Below are 19,528 nucleotides of genomic sequence, written 5' to 3'. Positions count from 1 at the left end.
AAAGAAATGCTGTGGTAGTTGCTCTTAACATAATAGGCATGCTCTTCTCCCCAAACGGTAACTGTTCCCCTCTCTCTGCAGCTGGAAAGGGGAGAATGTGGCCACCACGGAGGTTGAGACGACCTTGGCAATGCTGGAGTCGGTTCAGGAAGCCAGTGTCTATGGTGTGCCGGTGCCAGGTGGGTCCTGAAGTGCCATTCTTAAATGCAACTTTGGGCAGCCAGAGTTAGCATCTGTGGCAGCAGAAGATCTGCTCCACAGCAGCAGGCTAAGGGAAGAGGTATTGAGGATAGTCCATTGTACCCACCATCTTTGCACACTGGCACCATTTCCAGTCACGGTTTGAAGTGCCTGTGAGTCCCACGGTCTATAGAGCACAAGGTGCCTAAACCAGAGGTGGGGAACCTATGCTGCCCCAAATGTCACTGGACTCCAGCTCCCATCTGCCCCGGAAGGTATGGCCGGCAGCTCACTCCCATTCCCCCTCCACTGAAAAAATGTCCTTCACCCACAATGCTTCCATACTGGGCATTCATTGTGGAATAGCCGCACTTCGTTCTCTCTCCTTATGATGGATCTGCAGAACGTGCTGAACAGAGATTTAGAATCGCAGAGTTGGAAAGGACCCCAGCGGTCATCTAGTCCAAACCTCTGCAATGCAGGAATCACAGTTAGATCCATTAGGTCAACAGTGTTTATTTTGAAATGCTGCTTTATTTTTATATGCTGCTTCTCCACTGAAGAGATACAAGACAGTGAATGTAATATGCAACACTTTCACATCGATAGATTGCATCAGCTTGTAACACGAACAGAAAACCTATCCTGGCCACAAACTATACCACTTCTTCTTCCTTTTCCTAATGGCCCTTCTCCCTTTCTATTAGTCCCACATTAATGCCGTCAGTGGCGCAAACAGTGCAAGAGAAGCTGGAAGGCAGGTCTCTGGTGACATGTGTAAAATGCGTTTTGCTAGCTACAGTGGGAAGGAAAGCTGGAAAAAACACACATCTGGCAACCAATGGGCCCCTTGGGTTTCAGATAGCACATGGTAGACAAATCTACAAAGCCCGCAACACAAATTTTCATGGCCCTCTAGCGGCTATGGTGGCTCATTTGCCAGAAGTAGTGTATTTTGCGTTAACTCTGGAAGCGTAGACTTGATTCTGACCAAACTAAGCCTCCTAGGGCAAAATATAGATCAGAAGGCTTAGTCTGGTCAGAATTGAGTCTACTCTTCCAGAGTTAACATGAAATACCGTATTTTTTGCACCATAACACTCACTTTTTTCCTCCTAGAAAGTAAGGGGAAATGTCTGTGCGTGTTATGGAGGGAATGCCTATGGGTGGCGGGGAAGATCTGCTGCAGTCGTGAGCAGAGGATCCATGGTTCCCCTTCCTTCCCTCCTCTGTGGCTCGCTTTGAAACAGCAAAGCGGGAGAAGAGCCGCTGCCGGGGATGAGTGGGGAGGAGGGAGAAAAGCAGAGCCTGCTTGCTTTAAAGGAGCAAAGTGGGAGAGGAGAGGAGCCTTCTCCCCTTATACCCCTCTTCTTCATTATTAGCAGCATCCTTCTCCACACACCCCACACGTGCTCCTTCTCCCCTTATACCCCTCTTCTTCATTATTAGCAGCATCCTTCTCCACACACCCCGCACGTGCTCCTTGTCCCTTGAGTGCTTTTCCTTCCCTCCCCACTTAAAACGTGGTTACAAAGCATGGATCCACATGGATCCTCAGGATTTTTGCATTGGGCTACTCCAAACTCACTGTCAGATCACATGTCTGTGGCCACAGCATGAACCACAAAAATCATACATCCACTGTTTCATTTAGAATATTTTTTTTCTTGTTTTCCTCCTCTAAAAACTATGTGTGTGTTATGGTCGGGTGCGTGTTATAGAGCGAAAAATACGGGTACCTCACTTCTGGTAAATGAGCCACCATAGCCACTAGAGGGCTGTGAAAATTTGTGTCCTGGGCTTTTTAGATTCATCTACCCCTGTAATATCTGAAACCAAAGGGGTGCATTGGTTGCCAGATATGAAATACGTTGGCACTATTTCCAGCTTTCCTACTCCACTACTTAGAAGGGCTCCCACAACGATCAGAGCAAAGTCACAAACCATGACATTGCACCACTGTCTCCGGCAAATATGCTAGCACAAATATTTGAGATCAAGATGCCAGTTAGGTTAATCTTTCTCTCTAGTCCACACACTGCCTTGTGCTACAGGCAGACATATTCAAATGCAACCCTTTTATCTATTCTGAGTTGTACTGTGGACAATGAAAATGTTTGCGGGAGCAAAAATCCATTCACCTCCTAGGGTGCAAGATGGACTGATCATTTCCCCTCTAATGTAGAGAATGTGGTTATTTGTGACATAGCTAAAAGCCAGAAAGACCAGAACCAACTTCTTTGCTATTTACAACATGATCTCTACTTGGTTGCCAACAAGCAATTTTTACTGTCCCACCGGCAAGCCCAGGCCAGTGGCTATTTACAAGCCTATTTAATTAATTATTTCATGGCATGTATATTGTGCTTTTAAAAAAATCATTTCTAAGCGGTGTATGTAAAGATCAGCCATACAAAGTACAATGAAAAATTCATCATAAAACTGAACATGAATCCCAAGCCTACGATGCAAACCATAACTTCCAGGCTCCCTCTAAATACAATAAAAGAAAAGCAGCCTGGAAAGCAGGTGTCTAAGCTAGCTTCTGAAATAGCAGAAGGAGATGATAGTAATAATTTCACAACTACAAAATCTATATGCCTAAGGGAGGGTGGAAACATATGAAGAAGGAGAAAAGCAATCTGAAAAAGAAAATTCACTTGGCAAGAAAAAGAATGAGCCACACTGGGTTCTCCATATAGTCTAGGAGTAGGTCAAGGAACAATATTCACAGAATACAATTTCCCCAAAGCGACATTAACATGTTTTATTATTTACTGCTGAAGGAGGGTCCATCCATTTGCACATCCAGGTACAGGACAAATGTCTGCAACTGTTATACGTCTAGAGCAGTTAGTTGTGACAAGTGAAGCACCAGGACACAAGCACTTTTTTTAATGTGATAAGTTTTATATTGCAGCTTCCTGCAACACCCACCCTCTTGTTTGTTCCCTGTCCAGCTTCCATTTTTCTTTCAAATCTCAGAAAATCTGACTTAAAAACAAATAAGAAAATTCCATAGAATAGCTGTGCAGGAGAGAAGAAACTGAGAGCAAAACCAAAGTCACAGGAGATTCTGAAAGAGATAAAGTTATATCAAGTACAGTGGTATCTCGCAAGACAAATGCCTCGCAAGACGAAAAACGCGCAAGACGAAAGAGTTTTTCGTTTTTTGAGTTGCTTCACAAGACGAATTTCCCTATGGGCTTGCTTCGCAAGACGAAAAATGAAAACGTCTTGCAAGTTTGTTTCCTTTTTCTTAAAACCGTTAATACCCTATGGGAAACCGTGCTTCGCAAGACGAAAAAACTCACAGAACGAATTAATTTCATCTTGCGAGGCACCACTGTACAATACGTGAAGCTGATGAATCAGGAAATAGAATGGAAGATTAAACAGATGAGGCAAAAGACATTTGAATTGGCAAATAAGTGTGGAAAATTGTTGGCCTGGCAAATGAAAAAAAGACAAAAACTTAATACTATTACGAATTTGGAAGTGGAAGGAAAGAATATACAGAACCCAGTGGAGATCAGGAAGTGCTTCCAGAGGTATTTTAAACAACTTTATACACAGGAGAAGCAGAAAGAAATGGACATTGATCGATTTTTGAAAATAAATGGATTACACAAAATTTCTCAGGAAAAACAGCTAATGTTGAATCACAAAATAACGGATCAGGAGGTGGAAGGGGCCATCCAGAATATGCAATTAGGTAAATCTCCAGGGCCAGATGGTTTGACTTCAAGATATTACAGATCCTTGAAAGAATGGTTAATACAACCATTGAAGGAAGTCTGCAACGAAATATTGGAAGGGAGAAAGGCACCAGAGTCGTGGAAAGAAGCCTACATAACACTTATACCAAAAACAGAGACTGAAAAGACACAGCTTAAGAACTACCGCCCCATATCGCTGCTTAATGTGGATTACAAAATTTTTGCAGATATTTTGGCTAAAAGATTAAAAAAGGTGTTGGCAGAAGAAATTCATAAAGACCAAGCGGGCTTTCTCCCGGGCAGACATTTGTCTGATAACATGAGGAATATAATTAATATTCTATAAAAACTACAAGTGAATATCAACACTAAGGCAGTTTTGATATTTGTGGATGCAGAGAAAGCCTTTGACAATATTTCTTGGAGTTTTATGAAGAAGAATCTACAGGGGATGGGGGTAGGTCAAGGGTCTGAAAACGGTATAGGTGCAATTTATTCAGAACAAAAGGCAAAATTAATTGTGAACAATGTAGTGACAGAAGAGTTTAAGATTGAGAAAGGGACACGGCAAGGCTGCCCAATTTCTCCATTGCTCTTTATATCGGTCCTTGAGGTTTTGTTAAACATGATAAGGAAGGACCAAGAGGTTAAAGGTATACAAGTGGGAGCTAAACAGTACAAATTGAAAGCATTTGCTGATGATTTAGTATTGACTTTACAGGAGCCAGAATCCAGTACTAAAAGGGTATTGGAACTGATTCAGGAATTCGGACAGATAGCAGGTTTTAAGCTGAATAAAATGAAAACTAAGGTTTTAGAGAAAAACTTAACTGTGAATGAGAGAGAGAAGTTTCAGGAGGAGACAGGATTAACACTGGTTAAGAAAGTGAAATATTTAGGGGTTAACATGACTGCCAAAAATGTGAATTTATTTAAGGATAATTATGAAAAATGTTGGATTGAAGTGAAAAAGGATTTAGAAATATGGACAAATTTGAAGTTATCATTGTTAGGTCGAATTGCTGCGATAAAAATGAATGTGCTGCCAAGGATGTTGTTTCTGTTCCAAACATTACAAATTTTGGATAAGATGGATTGGTTCAAGAAGTGGCAGAAAGATATTTCTAGATTTGTCTGGCAGGGCAAGAAGCCTCGAATAAAATTTAAGATATTAACTGATGCTAAAGAAAGAGGCGGATGTGCCCTGCCAGACCTTAAACTTTACTATGAATCAGCTGCTTTTTGTTGGCTGAGAGAATGGCTGCTACTTGAAAACACTGACGTGTTGGACCTAGAAGGTTTCAATAATGTATTTGGTTGGCATGCATATTTGTGGTACGATAAGGTAAAAGTACATAAAGCGTTTAAAAATCATATTGTTAGAAAAGCATTGTTTAATGTTTGGATAAGATATAAAGATTTGCTAGAAAAGAAAACCCCAAGATGGTTGTCACCGATGGAAGCGAAGGCACAGAAAAAACTCAATATGGAGGCCAAATGGCCAAAATATTGGGAAATTCTGGAACAAGATGGAGACAGACTAAAACTGCAGAGTTTTGAAAAACTGAAAAATAAAGTGCGAGATTGGCTCCATTATTACCAAATAATGGAGGCATACAATTTGGACAAAAAAAATGGTTTCTAGGTGGAAAAATCAAAATTGGAAACAGAACTGTTAGATCCAAAAATCAAGAATTTGTCAAGAATGTATAACTTGCTGTTGAAATGGAACACTCAGGATGAAACGGTGAAATCAGCTATGATTAAATGGGCACAAGATGTTGGACATAATATAATGATGGCTGGCTGGGAACAGTTATGGACCACAGGTATGAAATTCACGGCATGTAATGCCTTAAGAGAAAATTTAATGAAAATGATTTATAGGTGGTACATGACACCAGCCAAGCTTGCAAAAATTTATCATTTGCCCGACAATAAATGTTGGAAATGTAATGAGACTGAAGGTACATTCTTTCACCTTTGGTGGACATGCCCAAGGATTAAGACATACTGGGAGATGATTTATAATGAAATGAAAAAGGTACTTAAATATACCTTCCTGAAGAAACCAGAGGCCTTTCTCCTGGGCATGGTCAGCCAACTGGTGCCAAAGAAGGATAGAACCTTTTTTATGTATGCAACAACAGCAGCAAGAATACTCATCGCGAAGTATTGGAAGACGCAAGATTTACCCACCCGGGAAGAATGGCAGATGAAGTTGATGGACTATATGGAACTGGCAGAAATGACTGGCAGAATCCGAGACCAGGGAGAAGAGTTGGTGGAAGAAGACTGGAAAAAGTTTAAAGACTATTTACAGAAACACTGTAAAATTAATGAATGTTAGAAAAATGTTGGAATGAAATTATATGGCTTTAGTAGAAATGTTACAAGGAATTAAGTATAAATAGATTAATAGAGTATTAAAGGAAAAAATAAGGTTAGAATGTGTTAAGATAATTATAGGATAGAAAACAGAGGAAGATGGAAAGGAATTGCTTAAACAATTAACAGAAGTGGAATACAAAAAGGGAGGTGGGAGGAGGTCGTGGAAATAAGTGAATGAAAGATAAGATATTGAAATTGTTTGATTTATTTTAAACTGTCTTTGTTTTGTTTTGTTAGTTTAATGTATTTAATGTGTTTTATGTATTAATGTTATGTAGTGTTTTTCTATTGTGTTGTATTGTGTTGTATTGTTTTTGTAGGGTTTAAATTGTCAGAAAAGTAATAAATATTAATTAAAAAAAAAAAGAATAGCTGTGCAATTTTCCCCAGGTGTAGATGGCCTGTAATGCTGCTGTTCTACCGGGTTATGGCTTGCATAGATTGTTGTAGCCATTTCCTGGCTTATGCCACTCTCCAGTGGGTGCCCAGTCCTAGAAGATATCAAATAGCAAAGCACTCACCAGCAGGGACAGGGTTGCAGATGGCGCACAGTGCAAACAAACCAAGGTCAAGCATGGAGAGTCAGCCAAGGTCCAAGGTATAAACCAGAAGCAACATCAGGCAACAATCCAAGACTAATAGCGCAGGGAGTTCAGGCAAGCTGCAGGAACTAGAATCAGGAGCCAGAGACCTGTGCTGTTGCGTGGCGAATTCCCGTCCCCCCCAAGTGGAAATAATGACACAATTATTAAGGTTAATGGGCTAAAAAAGGCCACAACTTTATTGGTTACAGGTGATGAGTGGTATTGGCTTAGGCATTCGTCCTAACCGCCTATATCTGACTTCAGCCCGTCCGCTTGAAGTACGAGAAGGGTTAACCAACAGTAGAGGGAGTCCTGCTGAGGCACATCAACTAGGAACTTCCCCGGGGTCACCGATAGGGGGCGTGCCTTAGGCCCTCACCTCCCCAGGCTTCGGACAGGGCCACGCCCCTCGGAATCCTTTATTGGACTACCCTTCAATATGCGGGGCAGGTGATGGCATTACCTCCCCTTCCATCTACAGAAATATACCAATGCCTAACCGCCAGTACCCAGAAACTTATGACGATTTGCCACGAGGTAGGCAAAAACCAAGTGGCTGGTGCCAATTTGCCAAGTGGAAAAATTCCTACCAGGCTCCTCAATGGCAACCAACCAAGGTCCATAGCAAGGTCAAAGAACAAAACCTTATAGGGCGGGAGGGTGGGAAAACCGAACAGCTGATGAGCGTCAAAGAGGGAGATCCCCGGCCGCGTCCTGCCTTTATAGTGCAGGCCACGTCCCCTGAACCAGCCGATTGGCCGGCCAGGGGGTGACACAGCCAGGAATCCCCCCCAATCGTGTGGGGGCTGGCCTCCACCCACCGCGCTCATGGTGGGGCCGTGAAGCCCACAACCCCACCTCCTCCGAAGGGTGGAAGTGGCTTTTCCGGCAACTGAAAGGCTCGGGAGACTCTTTACTCATGAGCTGTGTGTTGACTCTGAGTCTGTAGCAGAGGTGCATTTAGGGGAGCGAGACTGGTTCGCCCGCACTGGGCACTGAATCAAGAGGGTGCCTGTAGGGGGCACCACAACAACAACAAACAACAGAAGTGGAGAGGTGAAGGGGTGCTGAATTTTTATGTCACACACATGCTACGTCATTGCTCTTCAGCCACAGACCTGGATCTTACACACACACACACACACACACACAATTTTTCTGTTTTACAATTTAAAGTACTCATTTATATATCCTTAACATACCAATGACTTCCCTTCCTCTCTTTCCATGGTTCATTTTACATATGATAAATTCCTGCATATTTTACAGAAACTATACCATTCAGTATTCCATTATTACATGCATCATAACTTATTTACACTGTTGAATTTATCTTAATGCTGCCAGTGTTTTCAGCTGTACACAGTTATTTCCCATATATTCAATAAAAGTTTTCCAGTCTTCTCTATGTTCTTCTTGTTCGCTTCTTCTGTATGTTAAATCTGCAAGCTGCGCATATTCTGTCAACTTAAGCTGCCACTCTTCTTTAGTTGGGACTTTGCTCATTTTCCATTTTTGGGCTAACAAAACATGGGCCGCAGTACTGGCCTACATAAATAACCTTTTTTGACACCTGGGAATTTCAGTCTGAATTATCCCCAACAGAAAGGACTTGGGGGGGTTCTTGGGGGGGGGAGTACTTTTAAACATATTTTTCAGTTTGTTATGGATCATTTCCCAATACACTTTTACTCTTTTACAAGTCCACCAAAAATGTTCCCTCAGACCCAGATCTTTCAATGCTGGTGTTCTTGAGGACTGGGGTGGTGGTGGCTCCCACCCTTCCTTTGATACCACCAAGGGTTTTTCAGCAGGCCCTCCCTGAGAAGACCCCTCAAGGGGATCCTCAGTGCTAGTTCTAAGAGACCCTGTGTGCTCCTCAAAGTCCTTGGAGTTCACCCTCTGAGGACTCTACATTTACCAGGTCAGGGCTAGGCATGGCAGTAGAACCATTTCCTTCTCTATTGTCTATTTCCTCTCTAGGAATTAATTCTACTGCTTTCATCCTGAGATGGTGAACCTGCAGCCCTCCAGATTCTATTGGACTCTAACCCATCAGCCCCAGTCAGCATGGCCAGTGATCAGGGATGATAGGAGCAGCAGCCCCCTGCCCCTACTTTAGCCCTCTTCTTTAACACTGCCTTTGGATCCTTTCTTTTTCTCCCTCCGCACGCAAAAATAATTGTGTGCGCGTGTGTGAAGTGCAGTGGGGGCAGGGAGACGTAGTATTTCACCCTTTTTCACACAAATAATGGTCCCAGTGAAAACTGTCCCCCTCCAACATTTGGGGCAGAGGAAATGAAGGCTGCACACTTGGCCACAGAGTGTTAGTTTTCTGGAAGCAGAGCTCTGCTTCCGCTTCCAGTTTAAGACAGAACAGCTGTGATGGGGATGCTGCCACATCTGGAAGCCCCCCTAGAAGAAGCCCCCATTGGGGTTGTCTTTTATCCTCGTTTGTGTGCAACGTGTGGCAATGCCCTTAAAACATTCCTCTTTTTGGTTTGTTCCAGGACACGAAGGAAAGATCGGGATGGCATCCATATGCCTGAAGGATGGGCTGCCCTTTGATGGGAAGGAGGTCTATGCCCATGCCAAGGACTGCTTGCCAAACTATGCTATACCTCGCTTCATTCGCATCCGGGTAAGGTGCTGCTCTTTAGTCTGTATTATTAATGTTGTTAGCTGTCAGGAGTGAGCCTTCAGTAAATCACATGGAGTATGTGAAGTTAACTCTTTGGTACAAAAAACAGGATCTGCGCAGGAGCGCCAGGCCTAATAAGCACACCAACTCTTCTTCAGTAGGTCTTGCCTCCGTGAGGCAGTGGCGGAGAATGAAGGTCCCTGCCTTCCCACAGCTGTCTATGTCACCTCCTCTTCCAGCAAGCAATATGAGACTGTGCCTGCCTGCCTGTCTCTGCTCCTCCCGCTTCATGCCTCTCCTGGTTCTGAGATACTAGTGAGGAAAGGAACGGGTCGCAGCAGGAGGGGGAGACACCTGTGCTTCTTCACCAGCCTGTCCCATCTCTGCTTCTTGGCCTCCCTCCTCTCCTGCTTCTGATTCCGGACTTCTCTCCCGCCGCCTCTTCCTGCTCACTAAACCCTGTTACCTGTTAGCTCTCAAGAAGCAGGAGAGTTAGGAGGCAGCCAGAGTGTTGCTAGGCAATCAGCAGATAAGCAGAGGACTGAGAGTGTGTTGAGTGGAAGGGGGAAGGCCAGCCTCTCATTCCCTGTTCTAGGAGAATGGATAAGGTCAGAGGACAACGGATGGGCAAGAGGGGAAGGGCTGGAATTTGACGTCCTTCCTGCTGTGAAAGGGGCGGAGATTCAGACTGACCAACTATCATCAATGCGAGCAGGCGAGAAGCCGTGCTCTGCATGTGTTTTTTATAAATAAACGTAACATAAAACTGCCGGAGAGTCATTACTTCTTATCAGGACTTGCCTGCCTGCCTGAGATGATTACAGGTGGGGCGTCATTCATGCTTCTGTACTCACCCCAGTGCCCCTTTTCACACAGGACATGCTGGAGACCACAGGCACTTTTAAGCAGCTCAAAAGTCAACTGGTGAAGGAAGGATTTGACCCTGTCATCATCAGGGACCCTCTCTTCTTCCTAGATGACTTGGAAAAAAGTTACGTGCCAATGACTCAGCAGATCTTCAGTGCCATTGCAGAGAAGAAACTGAAGCTGTGAATGCCTCTTTAGCTGTCCTTAGTAGCACAGGAAACCCAAGAACAACTAGAGCACTGAACACTTTGGCTTTTGTCTGGGAAGGGCATGCATGCATCTCCATGAATTCTTGTGAATCCTGCACAAGTTAGTTCGGAGGACCTTTTTTTTTTAACATTAGTTTGTGTTCTCCTTTTGTATTTTTATGTTATGAACCACCTTGTGAACGTCGAATGGATTTAATAAATAATATTAATGATACGACCAGATCATTGCGCATCTGGAATAACAAAAGAACTAGGATCGGTGCTTCATTTCAGTAGGGTTCCAGACATGGCATGGTCTTGGAATGTGGTCCAAAAGTGATGGTTTTCCAGAGATGCTGGAAAAGGCCACTGTCATCTCAGAGCATTCTTCTGAGTCAGTGCACAGAGGATTTCAGCCACACCCAGTCATCGGTAGATAGAGCTAGATAGATATAGGATGGGTGTAAAAACGTAGGCTGGAGGGCTTTAGGAAGAAAGGGCAGGGGGATGAAGGAATATACTGAAAGGGGGACTGGGTGGTTTTTTTTCAGGGGGTGTACATGTGACAGGAGCTGTAGCTGGGGCTGCTGCACTGAGCTGGAGCTTGCAAGGAGCAGATCAGAAGCTGCTTTATACCAAATCAGACAACTGGTCCATCTAGCTCAATATTGCCTACCATACACAGACTGCAGGAGCTGTCCAGGATTTTGGGCAGGTGTCTCTCACAGCCGTATATCTGGAGATTTTGGGGAATAAACCTGAGGCCTTCTGTATGTAAGGCTCTGCCACTGCACTACAGCCCTTGACCTAGCCATAACCAGATGTAAAGGTAAAGGGACCCCTGATCATTGGGTCCAGTTGTGGCCCACTCTGGGGTTGTGGCACTCATCTCACTTTATTGGCCGAGGGAGCCGGCGTACAGCTTCCAGGTCATGTGGCCAGCATGACTAAGCTGCTTCTGGCGAACCAGAGCAGCGCACAGAAATGCCGTTTACCTTCCCGCTGGAGCGGTACCTATTTATCTACTTGCACTTTGACGTGCTTTCGAACTGCTAGGTTGGCAGGAGCAGGGACCGAGCAACGGGAGCTCACCCCATTGCGGGGATTCGAACCGCCGACCTTCTGATCAGCAAGCCCTAGGCTCTGTGGTTTAACCCACAGCGCCACCCGCATCCCTATAACCAGATGTACCAGATGTTTACAGAGGGCAGCATTTGGCCTGCACATATGTCAGGATGCTGTCAGCGGCTCCTAGCTGGTTGCCCAGGAAAGTACAAAGACAAGGGAAAGTTTCTTACTGTTCTTTTTTTATTTCAATCTTTACAGCAGAGAGAGGCTATAGAGCCCAGCCTCTTGGATAATGGCATTGTCCTGAGTGAATCTCTGCCCCCCCCCCGTCTCTCCCACTTCCTCACTCGTCATTCTCATTGTCTTCTCTACGGGTGCTGCTACGTGCCCTCTGTCTTTGAGCTCTTTGCTATGCTACTTTGAAAGCTCACCGGATTCTGAGAGATGGAGGGTCTGGAATGCCTTCTGAGGACGTTTCAGCTGGGTGTTGTTCTGGCTGTCCCATGATTTCCCAGCTTTCCCCCTCATGTGCCTCTGAGCTGCTACCTCCCTCAACCCCCTGTTTTAATTCTGAACTTCTTCTCTGGAAGGGTCAGGCTGGGGAGGCGGTCCCCACTATTCCTTCTCTGCCCAGTCCCTGACAACACCAGAGGTTCCCAGCCCCTCAGCTGCTCCTTGTGAGTGCAGCCTGCTCCCCAAGCTTATTGGAGTATAAAACGAGAGGCAGCCATCTTTGCTAACTTACTGACCTTCACGGGTACCAAGGGTGGGACAAAAAATTGAAATAAATGCATAAATGTCTGTGGAGAGTCCATTTGATTTTCTCTCCATCAACCCACATTTTGGAACACAGAGCTCTTGTAAGCATACCATACACGAGGCGCTGCAACTCCTGGGGGACGAAGCAGTTTTGGCGCCCCCCCCAATATTTTTGGGAGGGGGCCAGGCCCTCTCAATCTTCAGAGGGTGCTTGGCTTCACTCCTTGGCTCCTTGAACATCATCAGGACATCACGTGACGTGCGCTTGACATTGGGACATTGCGTTGGGCCTGCTCAATTGTCTTGAGAAGATGGCGCCTCTGCCGTATCCAAACAGAAAAGTGTTTTACCATAACTGCACATGTGGACAGAACCAATGTCCTCATCTAGTGCTATTTTTATAGAAAAAGAGGTGTTGGAACTCTCCCTCGTCCTCTTACGATGGCAATGGAGCCCACCTGAGAGGTGCTAGAACTGAGATCTGGTGAGTTCTGGCTGAAATAAAGCCCTGCCTTCATCCGAGAGGAAATATAATCACTAACCGTAAGTCAGAGGAGCTGTGTGTGCCACCAACCCTGTGCTGTGAGCCAAAGACAACTCAGTCCATGCAAATTAACTGTCTGCAGACTGACAGTCAAGTGTTCCCTCCTATCAGCTTGTGGGAACTGGTGGGAGAGTATAAATTCCATCTCATTTAATGTTCCTCATTGCTTTTCTGCCTTCGTTCAGCAGCTCTCAGACGGAGCCTGCAAGAGGCAGTGGGTGCCTGCAGCTTCCAGGAGCTTGGGTCTTCTGAAGCCAGACCCCAGCCATGCTTGATGTGAGCGTGGTTGTGGCAGGGATATTGATCCTTCTCTACCACCTGGGGAAATTTTACAGCCCCTATTTTTGGCAGGACGTGGTCTCCTTCTTTCGCATCCTTCAATTAGGATACAAATGCCACATGTGTCTCTGGCGCAAACCTCCCATCACCTTACTGGAATTCTTCTTGGCCAAAGTCCAGAAGCACCCAGAGAAGCCCCTGGTCCTCTTTGGAGACGAAACCTATTCCTACCGAGATATCGACAGGCGCAGCAGTCAGCTGGCCAGAGTGCTCCTGGACCACGTGGGGCTGAAAGAAGGGGAAACGGTGGCTGTTTTCCTCAAGAACGTCCCTGCCTATCTCTGGGTCTGGATGGGACTGGAGAAGATTGGCAGTGTCATGGCGTGTATCAACTATAACATCCGAGCCAAGTCTCTCTTGCATGCCCTCAGCTCCTGCAAGGCCAAAGTGCTACTGACAACTCCAGGTGATGGTGACTGTTGGCTAGTGGGAAATAGCTGCACCTCAGGGGGGAAATGAAAGCATGTCTGGACTGCACAGTTAGGCGAGTTTGACCACTGCTCTCCTCTGGGCAAGGAATCCTGGCAGCAGCCCCAGACAGCTGCTTTTGAGTGTCATGAGTGAATAGTTAAATTTGTTTAAATCACATTTCTGCTTCCAGGGAAAGGGGTTTGTGTAGAAAGGGGTTTGTGGCCAGTTTTCGGTGGGGAGCACCATTTGCAACTCTTCTTCTTGCAGCGACGTTTCTTGGGCTGGATCCGGAAGAGATTGCGACTAAGAGCTTGTCCACACTTACCTTTCCTCGGCTCTTTCCAGGCATGGTTGGTGATTTAAAGCTTCGTGTCTGGGTGCCCTTCTTTTTGCTCCAGGGCTTTCTCTGTGAAAACTTGCTCTTCAGTGCTCAATCTGAGCCAACGCCAATCCAGGGAAAATCTGAATTCAGCTTTAAAGAGGAGAAGGTTTTTGCAGGAAAATCTTGGGGGGGGGGGGACGGCTCAAACACAGAGCCTGTAAAGAGTGAGGCAAAAGGTATCTAAAGTGTATAAGGCCCTTTTATCCTCTCTTTCTTCCCCGCTCTCACTTTTGATGTTGCAGTCCCAGACAAAATGCATGGTCACATTGCTTGATTTTGCAAATTGTGCAAAAAACAAACAAACAAAAAGGCTTGCTAACTTGGGGCTGATCCACACACTCCCATCCTCACCAAGTCTTCCCTGCAAAAACCTGTTCTTTAAAGCTGAATCAGAACAAGCATCAATCAGGGTTTTCTGTGGGTTGACGTTTGCTCCCATTGAGCACTAAAGACCAGGTTTTCACAGGAAAAGCTCTAGAGCAAAATAAATAAATAAATGGGGTGGGGAGGCACCTGGACACAGAGCTTCAAAGCACAGGCCATGGCTGGAAAGAGTGGAGGAAAGGTAAGAGTGGATAAACCTTCAGCTGATGTTTGCAGAGCTCCCTGTTTTGTGCCAGTTCACTGACTGCTCAGGTGACTAGGGATCCACAGTGGCTTCTCAGCTCCAATTAGGTACATGGCTATACCTCAGGGCTGGGGGAGCTCTGGCCTACAGATGTTCTGGACTCCAAATCCCATCTGCCCCAGACAGCATGGCCACTGATCAGAGATTATGGAATCTGTCATGGATGTCGGGAAGGGGTAAGAGGCAAGGAGAAGCAGTTATCCTGTGGATGAACCTTAATCCCAAGAGTCCATGTTTTCATTTAACAATAAAAAGTAAGTTTTGAGCATTTGTAGAACCTGAGATATGAGGTCAGGCACTATGCAGGCACTATTCTCATTTCTTTTGTGAGAAACTAGCGTGCCCCTGCCTTTCAATACAGTTTTCCGCTGAACAGTTACAGAAGTCATTGACATTTAGGAAAGGAGACCTAGCCAAGAAGACAAAGGGCACCTCCAGTCCATCAATATTTGGGGGGAGGAATTCAAGAACATACTGGAACTTTTAAGTTTGCACAATTAAAGTGGGTTAAAGGGCGCTGCTCGCAAAGCGCAACAAATCAACTTTTAAAAAGATTCACGCTTTTTGCAGCTTGGAAAGCAATGGAGAAAAACATTGGAAAGTGTGGAATGAATTAGGGAATGGTTAATGGGAAAATGTTAAAACACGTAACAAGAAAATCAGGATAAATGCAGAAGAACACCTTTGAAAACACAACTGGGAAAGCCTGCAAACACCCCATGCCGCCTCTTTTGGTGACCTTTTGGGTAACGTCTGGATTTGACACAATGTGTGTATATACGGTTGCATGCATATTGAACATGCGTAAATGGGGAGTTGCCTGTATTTGAAGATATCCGTGCCTAAGGTTAGGAAGTAAGCGTCAATAAAAAACCTCACCTCTTTTCATGCTCTCTTGAAGATTTCAAGGCCGCCATTGAGGATGTCCTTCCCGCTCTAAAGAATGAAGGAGTCCAAGTTTTCTTCCTAAGCGAAGACTCCCCAACCGAGGGTGTGGAAGCTTTGCTTGGGCAGATCCAATCCAGCTCAGCCGAGCCTGTGCCCATTTCCTTCAGAGCCAACGTAACTGCTGAATCTACATCCCTATATATTTTCACCTCTGGGACTACAGGTGAGGAGGGGAAAGGTCACAGTGATGGGTGAGGGGGGCAATTATGTCTGGAAATCCCATCTTCCTTCTACCTGCCCTACTTGTGTATGGGGTCATTAAGGGAGGGGTAGTGCCTTTGATAAGGGACGCGGGTGGCGCTGTGGGTTAAACCACACAGCCTAGGACTTGCTGATCAGACGGTTGGCAGTTCGAATCCCTGCAATGGGGTGAGCTCCCCTTGCTCAGTCTCAGCTCCTGCCAACCTAGCAGTTTGAAAGCACGTCAAAGTAGATAAATAGGTACTGCTCCGGCGGAAAGGTAAACGGTGTTTCCGTGCGCTGCTCTGGTTCGCCAGAAGCGGCTTAGTCATGCTGGCCACATGACCCGGAAGCTGTACGCCGGCTCCCTCGGCCAATAAAGCGAAATGAGCGCCGCAACCCCAGAGTCGGCCACAACTGGACCTAATGGTCAGGGGTCCCTTTACCTTTACCTTAGTGCCTGTGATGGGGAATCTGTTTGCTTCTTCTGGGGTAGTTTGTCCCACCTTTGGTCCCCATCTTGCACTCAGCTCTCACCTGTGGCTCCTAGAATCTGTCAACATGGGAAGGAATGTATTGGGATCCCAGCATGTTACGTTTTCCCACTGGACGGAGTCATTTGTGGTTGTTAAATGAGCCCTTCCCTTTTTCCTCAAGGGCTACCGAAAGCTGCTATCCTTTCCCAGAGGAAGATGCTGATAGCATCCAACCTATCAGGCCACCTTGGGGCCGGCCCCAAGGACATCGTCTACATCCTGCTCCCTCTGTACCACTCAGTTGCACTCTTAGTTGGGGTTGGAGGATGCCTGGAAGCTGGTATGTATGGAATGTCCACTCACACGCCTCCTCTGCAAGAGGGTGATAGGCAGAGATGGGTTGATAAGTGCATAGACATACACACATCCATGAGTGCAGATATACTCTCAAGTTAGACTGAGAGACTGGCCCAAGATCACCCAGTGATCTTCAGGGCGAGTGGGGACCAGAGCCCTGGTCTCCCGGGTCCTAGTCTGATGCTCTAACCACTACACAACGCAACCTCTCTCCACATAGGATCCTTCCTCACCACATATTTGGACTTTATACATTGAAAACACCTGCCGCCATTTAATTCTGAACATTCTTTCATCCACCCATGGGAAGAAGCGGACCAGGAAACCTACATGTGAAAGTCAAACATATTCAGGCTGTGTACATAACATGATTTTAAAGCGCACTGCTCCCCTGCGCCAAAGAACCATGAGAACTGTAGTTTACCCCTGACAGAGCTACAGTTCCCAACCTCCTTAACGAAATCCTCCAGCCCTGTTTCAGCTGCTGTCTGGCTCAAGAAGCAAGGAGGCTTTTGTATCTGTGAGGGTTCACTGCACATTTAGAGCAAATCCCTTAGTAGCTGCATTTTGCTCCAGCTGAAGTTTCCAGACACTTTCCAGAGGCAGCCCAACATATGACTTACATTGCAATAATATAATGCATGGCACTTAGAACTGCATCTGCCTATACCAGTGCTCACAACAAGGCCACACCTAAGCCACTCTCTCTTTATTCCCACAAGGGTCTACGTTTGTCTTGAAACCTAAGTTCTCCGTTTCTGAGTTCTGGAATGACTGCAGACGATATCGGGTCTCCCTGATCCTGTATGTGGGAGAAATGATGCGCTACCTGTGTAATGTGGAAAAGGTAATCGTTGACGAGAGAGGCCAGTTTTGTTGTTGCGGCAAAAATGTTGCCAAGTATTCAGATGGATTGTCCATTTGGATTCACAGCTGAATCCAAAAATATAGATGGGGGCTGCACCTAGAGGTCAAAGTCAAGAGCCCCACACAGCCAGGAAGCTCGCAAATGACCACCTGGAGAGCAGCCATCTTCTTTTCTCATTGTTTTTTAAAAATCCATTTTATTGCAGAGGAACAGCTGGTGAAGCGGGTACACAGTTGCAGGCACGCATTTTATTTTTATTATTATTATTATTATTATTATTATTATTATTATTTAACTTAAAAATATATTCCTCCTTTTCTAGGCAGCAGTGCCCTTGGTGAATGCCACCCCATCTCCAAAAAACAAACAAACAAACAAACAAAACCCTCAAATGCTCCAGAAGCTGCATCAATTTCCAGGGTAGTTTATGGCCCTGTCAGTTTCTTTTGCTTGGTTTTTAAAAGAAGGCCCATGGGCCCTGGCAGCTACCTGAGAACCAGAATTGGAAACCATGGTTTGGAAACCTTTGGTGACATTGGTTGCCTTCTATCTGTGGCACAGCATGTAAATTGTGAGATTTGTTCCTGCAAGAGCCAGTGAAGGCCGCCAACTTGGGTAGGCAAATTCTGCTGTTGTGCTCTGTTGCTGCTTGTTGGCTTCCCACAGGTATCTAACAGATCAAGATAATAATCATAATAATCATAATAATAATTTATTATTTATACCCTGCCCATCTGGCTGGGCCTCCCCAGCCACTCTGGGTGGCTTCCAAGAAAATATTAAAATACAGTAATGCATCAAACATTAAAAGCTTCCTTAAACAGGGCTGCCTTCAGATGTCTTCTAAAAGTCTGGAAGTTGTCGTTCTCTTTGACATCTGGTGGGAGGGCATTCCACAGGGCAGGTGCCACTACCGAGAAGGCCCTTTGCCTGGTTCCCTGTAACTTGGCTTCTCACAGTGAGGGAACCGCCAGAAGGCCCTCGGCACTGGACCTCAGTGTCCGGATAGAATTATGGGGATGGAGACGCTCCTTCAGATATACTGGACTGAGGCCGTTTAGGTGTTGTACCAGGTGGGCCACTGCCCTGATTCAAGGCTATTATTATGGCATACTGTTTAAATAACAGCCCCTCAGCTGCAGTCTGAACCAGGTGAAGTTTCCAAAGAGCCTTCCTAGGAAGCCATTCACAGAGCACATTTCATTAACCTGACATGTTTGTTATCAGGAGGACAGGAAGCCGGCACTGGTCAGTGTGGCATCATTGTTAGAGTGTTGGACTATGACCTTGGGACGGGGGTTCGAATCCTCACTCAGCCATGAAGCTAACTGGGTGACCTTGAGCCAGTCACGATCTCTTAGCCTAACCTACCCCACGAGGTTGTTGTGAAGATTAAATGGGGAGGAAGAGAACCATGTCCATCACCTTGAGATCCTTGGAAGATAAAGGTGGCATAGAAATGTATAATAATAATAAATACTAGCAAAGTTTATTTAGTTCAGCAGCGACCCCTCTGACATGCTGCTTTGCAGACAGACAGCGACCGAGACCACTGTGTGCGAATGGCAATAGGCAACGGCATGCGTGCGGAGGTCTGGAAGGAGTTCCTGCACCGATTTGGACCCATCCAAATCTATGAGATCTATGGAGCGACAGAGGGGAACATCGGGTTTTTTAACACCACAGGAAAAGTCGGAGCTGTGGGAAGGTCCCACTTCCTCTACAAGGTAATGAGAACTAAACTAGAATATCTCAGCAAACCCATAGCTACCTGAAACCCTGTTTATATATACATTCTTATCTAGATATACATTCTTATCTAGATCTTACCTAACCCCTGGATGGTTAAGTCCAATCAAAGGTGACTATGGGGTGCAGCACTCACCTCGCTTTCCAGACTGAGGGAGACGCTGTTTCGGCTGCAGACAGCTTTCCAGGTCATGTGGTCAGCATGACTAAACCACTACTGGCACACAGATGTGTGCCAGTGCACAGGGA

General features: G+C 45.6%; 1 protein-coding gene across 1 annotated transcript in view; it reads left to right on the top strand.

Annotated features, from left to right (window-relative positions):
* LOC308461814 (long-chain fatty acid transport protein 2-like) overlaps positions 1–19,528 on the top strand; it is a gene marked incomplete at its 3' end in the record, with an annotated part of 35,425 nt that overhangs the window by 9,404 nt on the left and 6,493 nt on the right. The window contains exons 5-12 of the mRNA XM_080978979.1: positions 82–179; positions 9,385–9,515; positions 10,392–10,567; positions 13,196–13,686; positions 15,603–15,812; positions 16,487–16,645; positions 17,385–17,509; positions 19,063–19,257. Of these exons, the coding sequence (XP_080835105.1) occupies positions 82–179; positions 9,385–9,515; positions 10,392–10,567; positions 13,196–13,686; positions 15,603–15,812; positions 16,487–16,645; positions 17,385–17,509; positions 19,063–19,257 (1,585 nt within the window). The remainder of the gene's footprint in view (positions 1–81; positions 180–9,384; positions 9,516–10,391; positions 10,568–13,195; positions 13,687–15,602; positions 15,813–16,486; positions 16,646–17,384; positions 17,510–19,062; positions 19,258–19,528) is intronic.

Source organism: Podarcis pityusensis (assembly GCF_964106645.2).
Source record: "Podarcis pityusensis genome assembly, chromosome: 13".
Taxonomy (NCBI): Eukaryota; Metazoa; Chordata; class Lepidosauria; order Squamata; family Lacertidae; genus Podarcis; species Podarcis pityusensis.
Note: the sequence above shows the minus strand (reverse complement) of the source record. Positions and strands in the feature narration are given on the sequence as shown.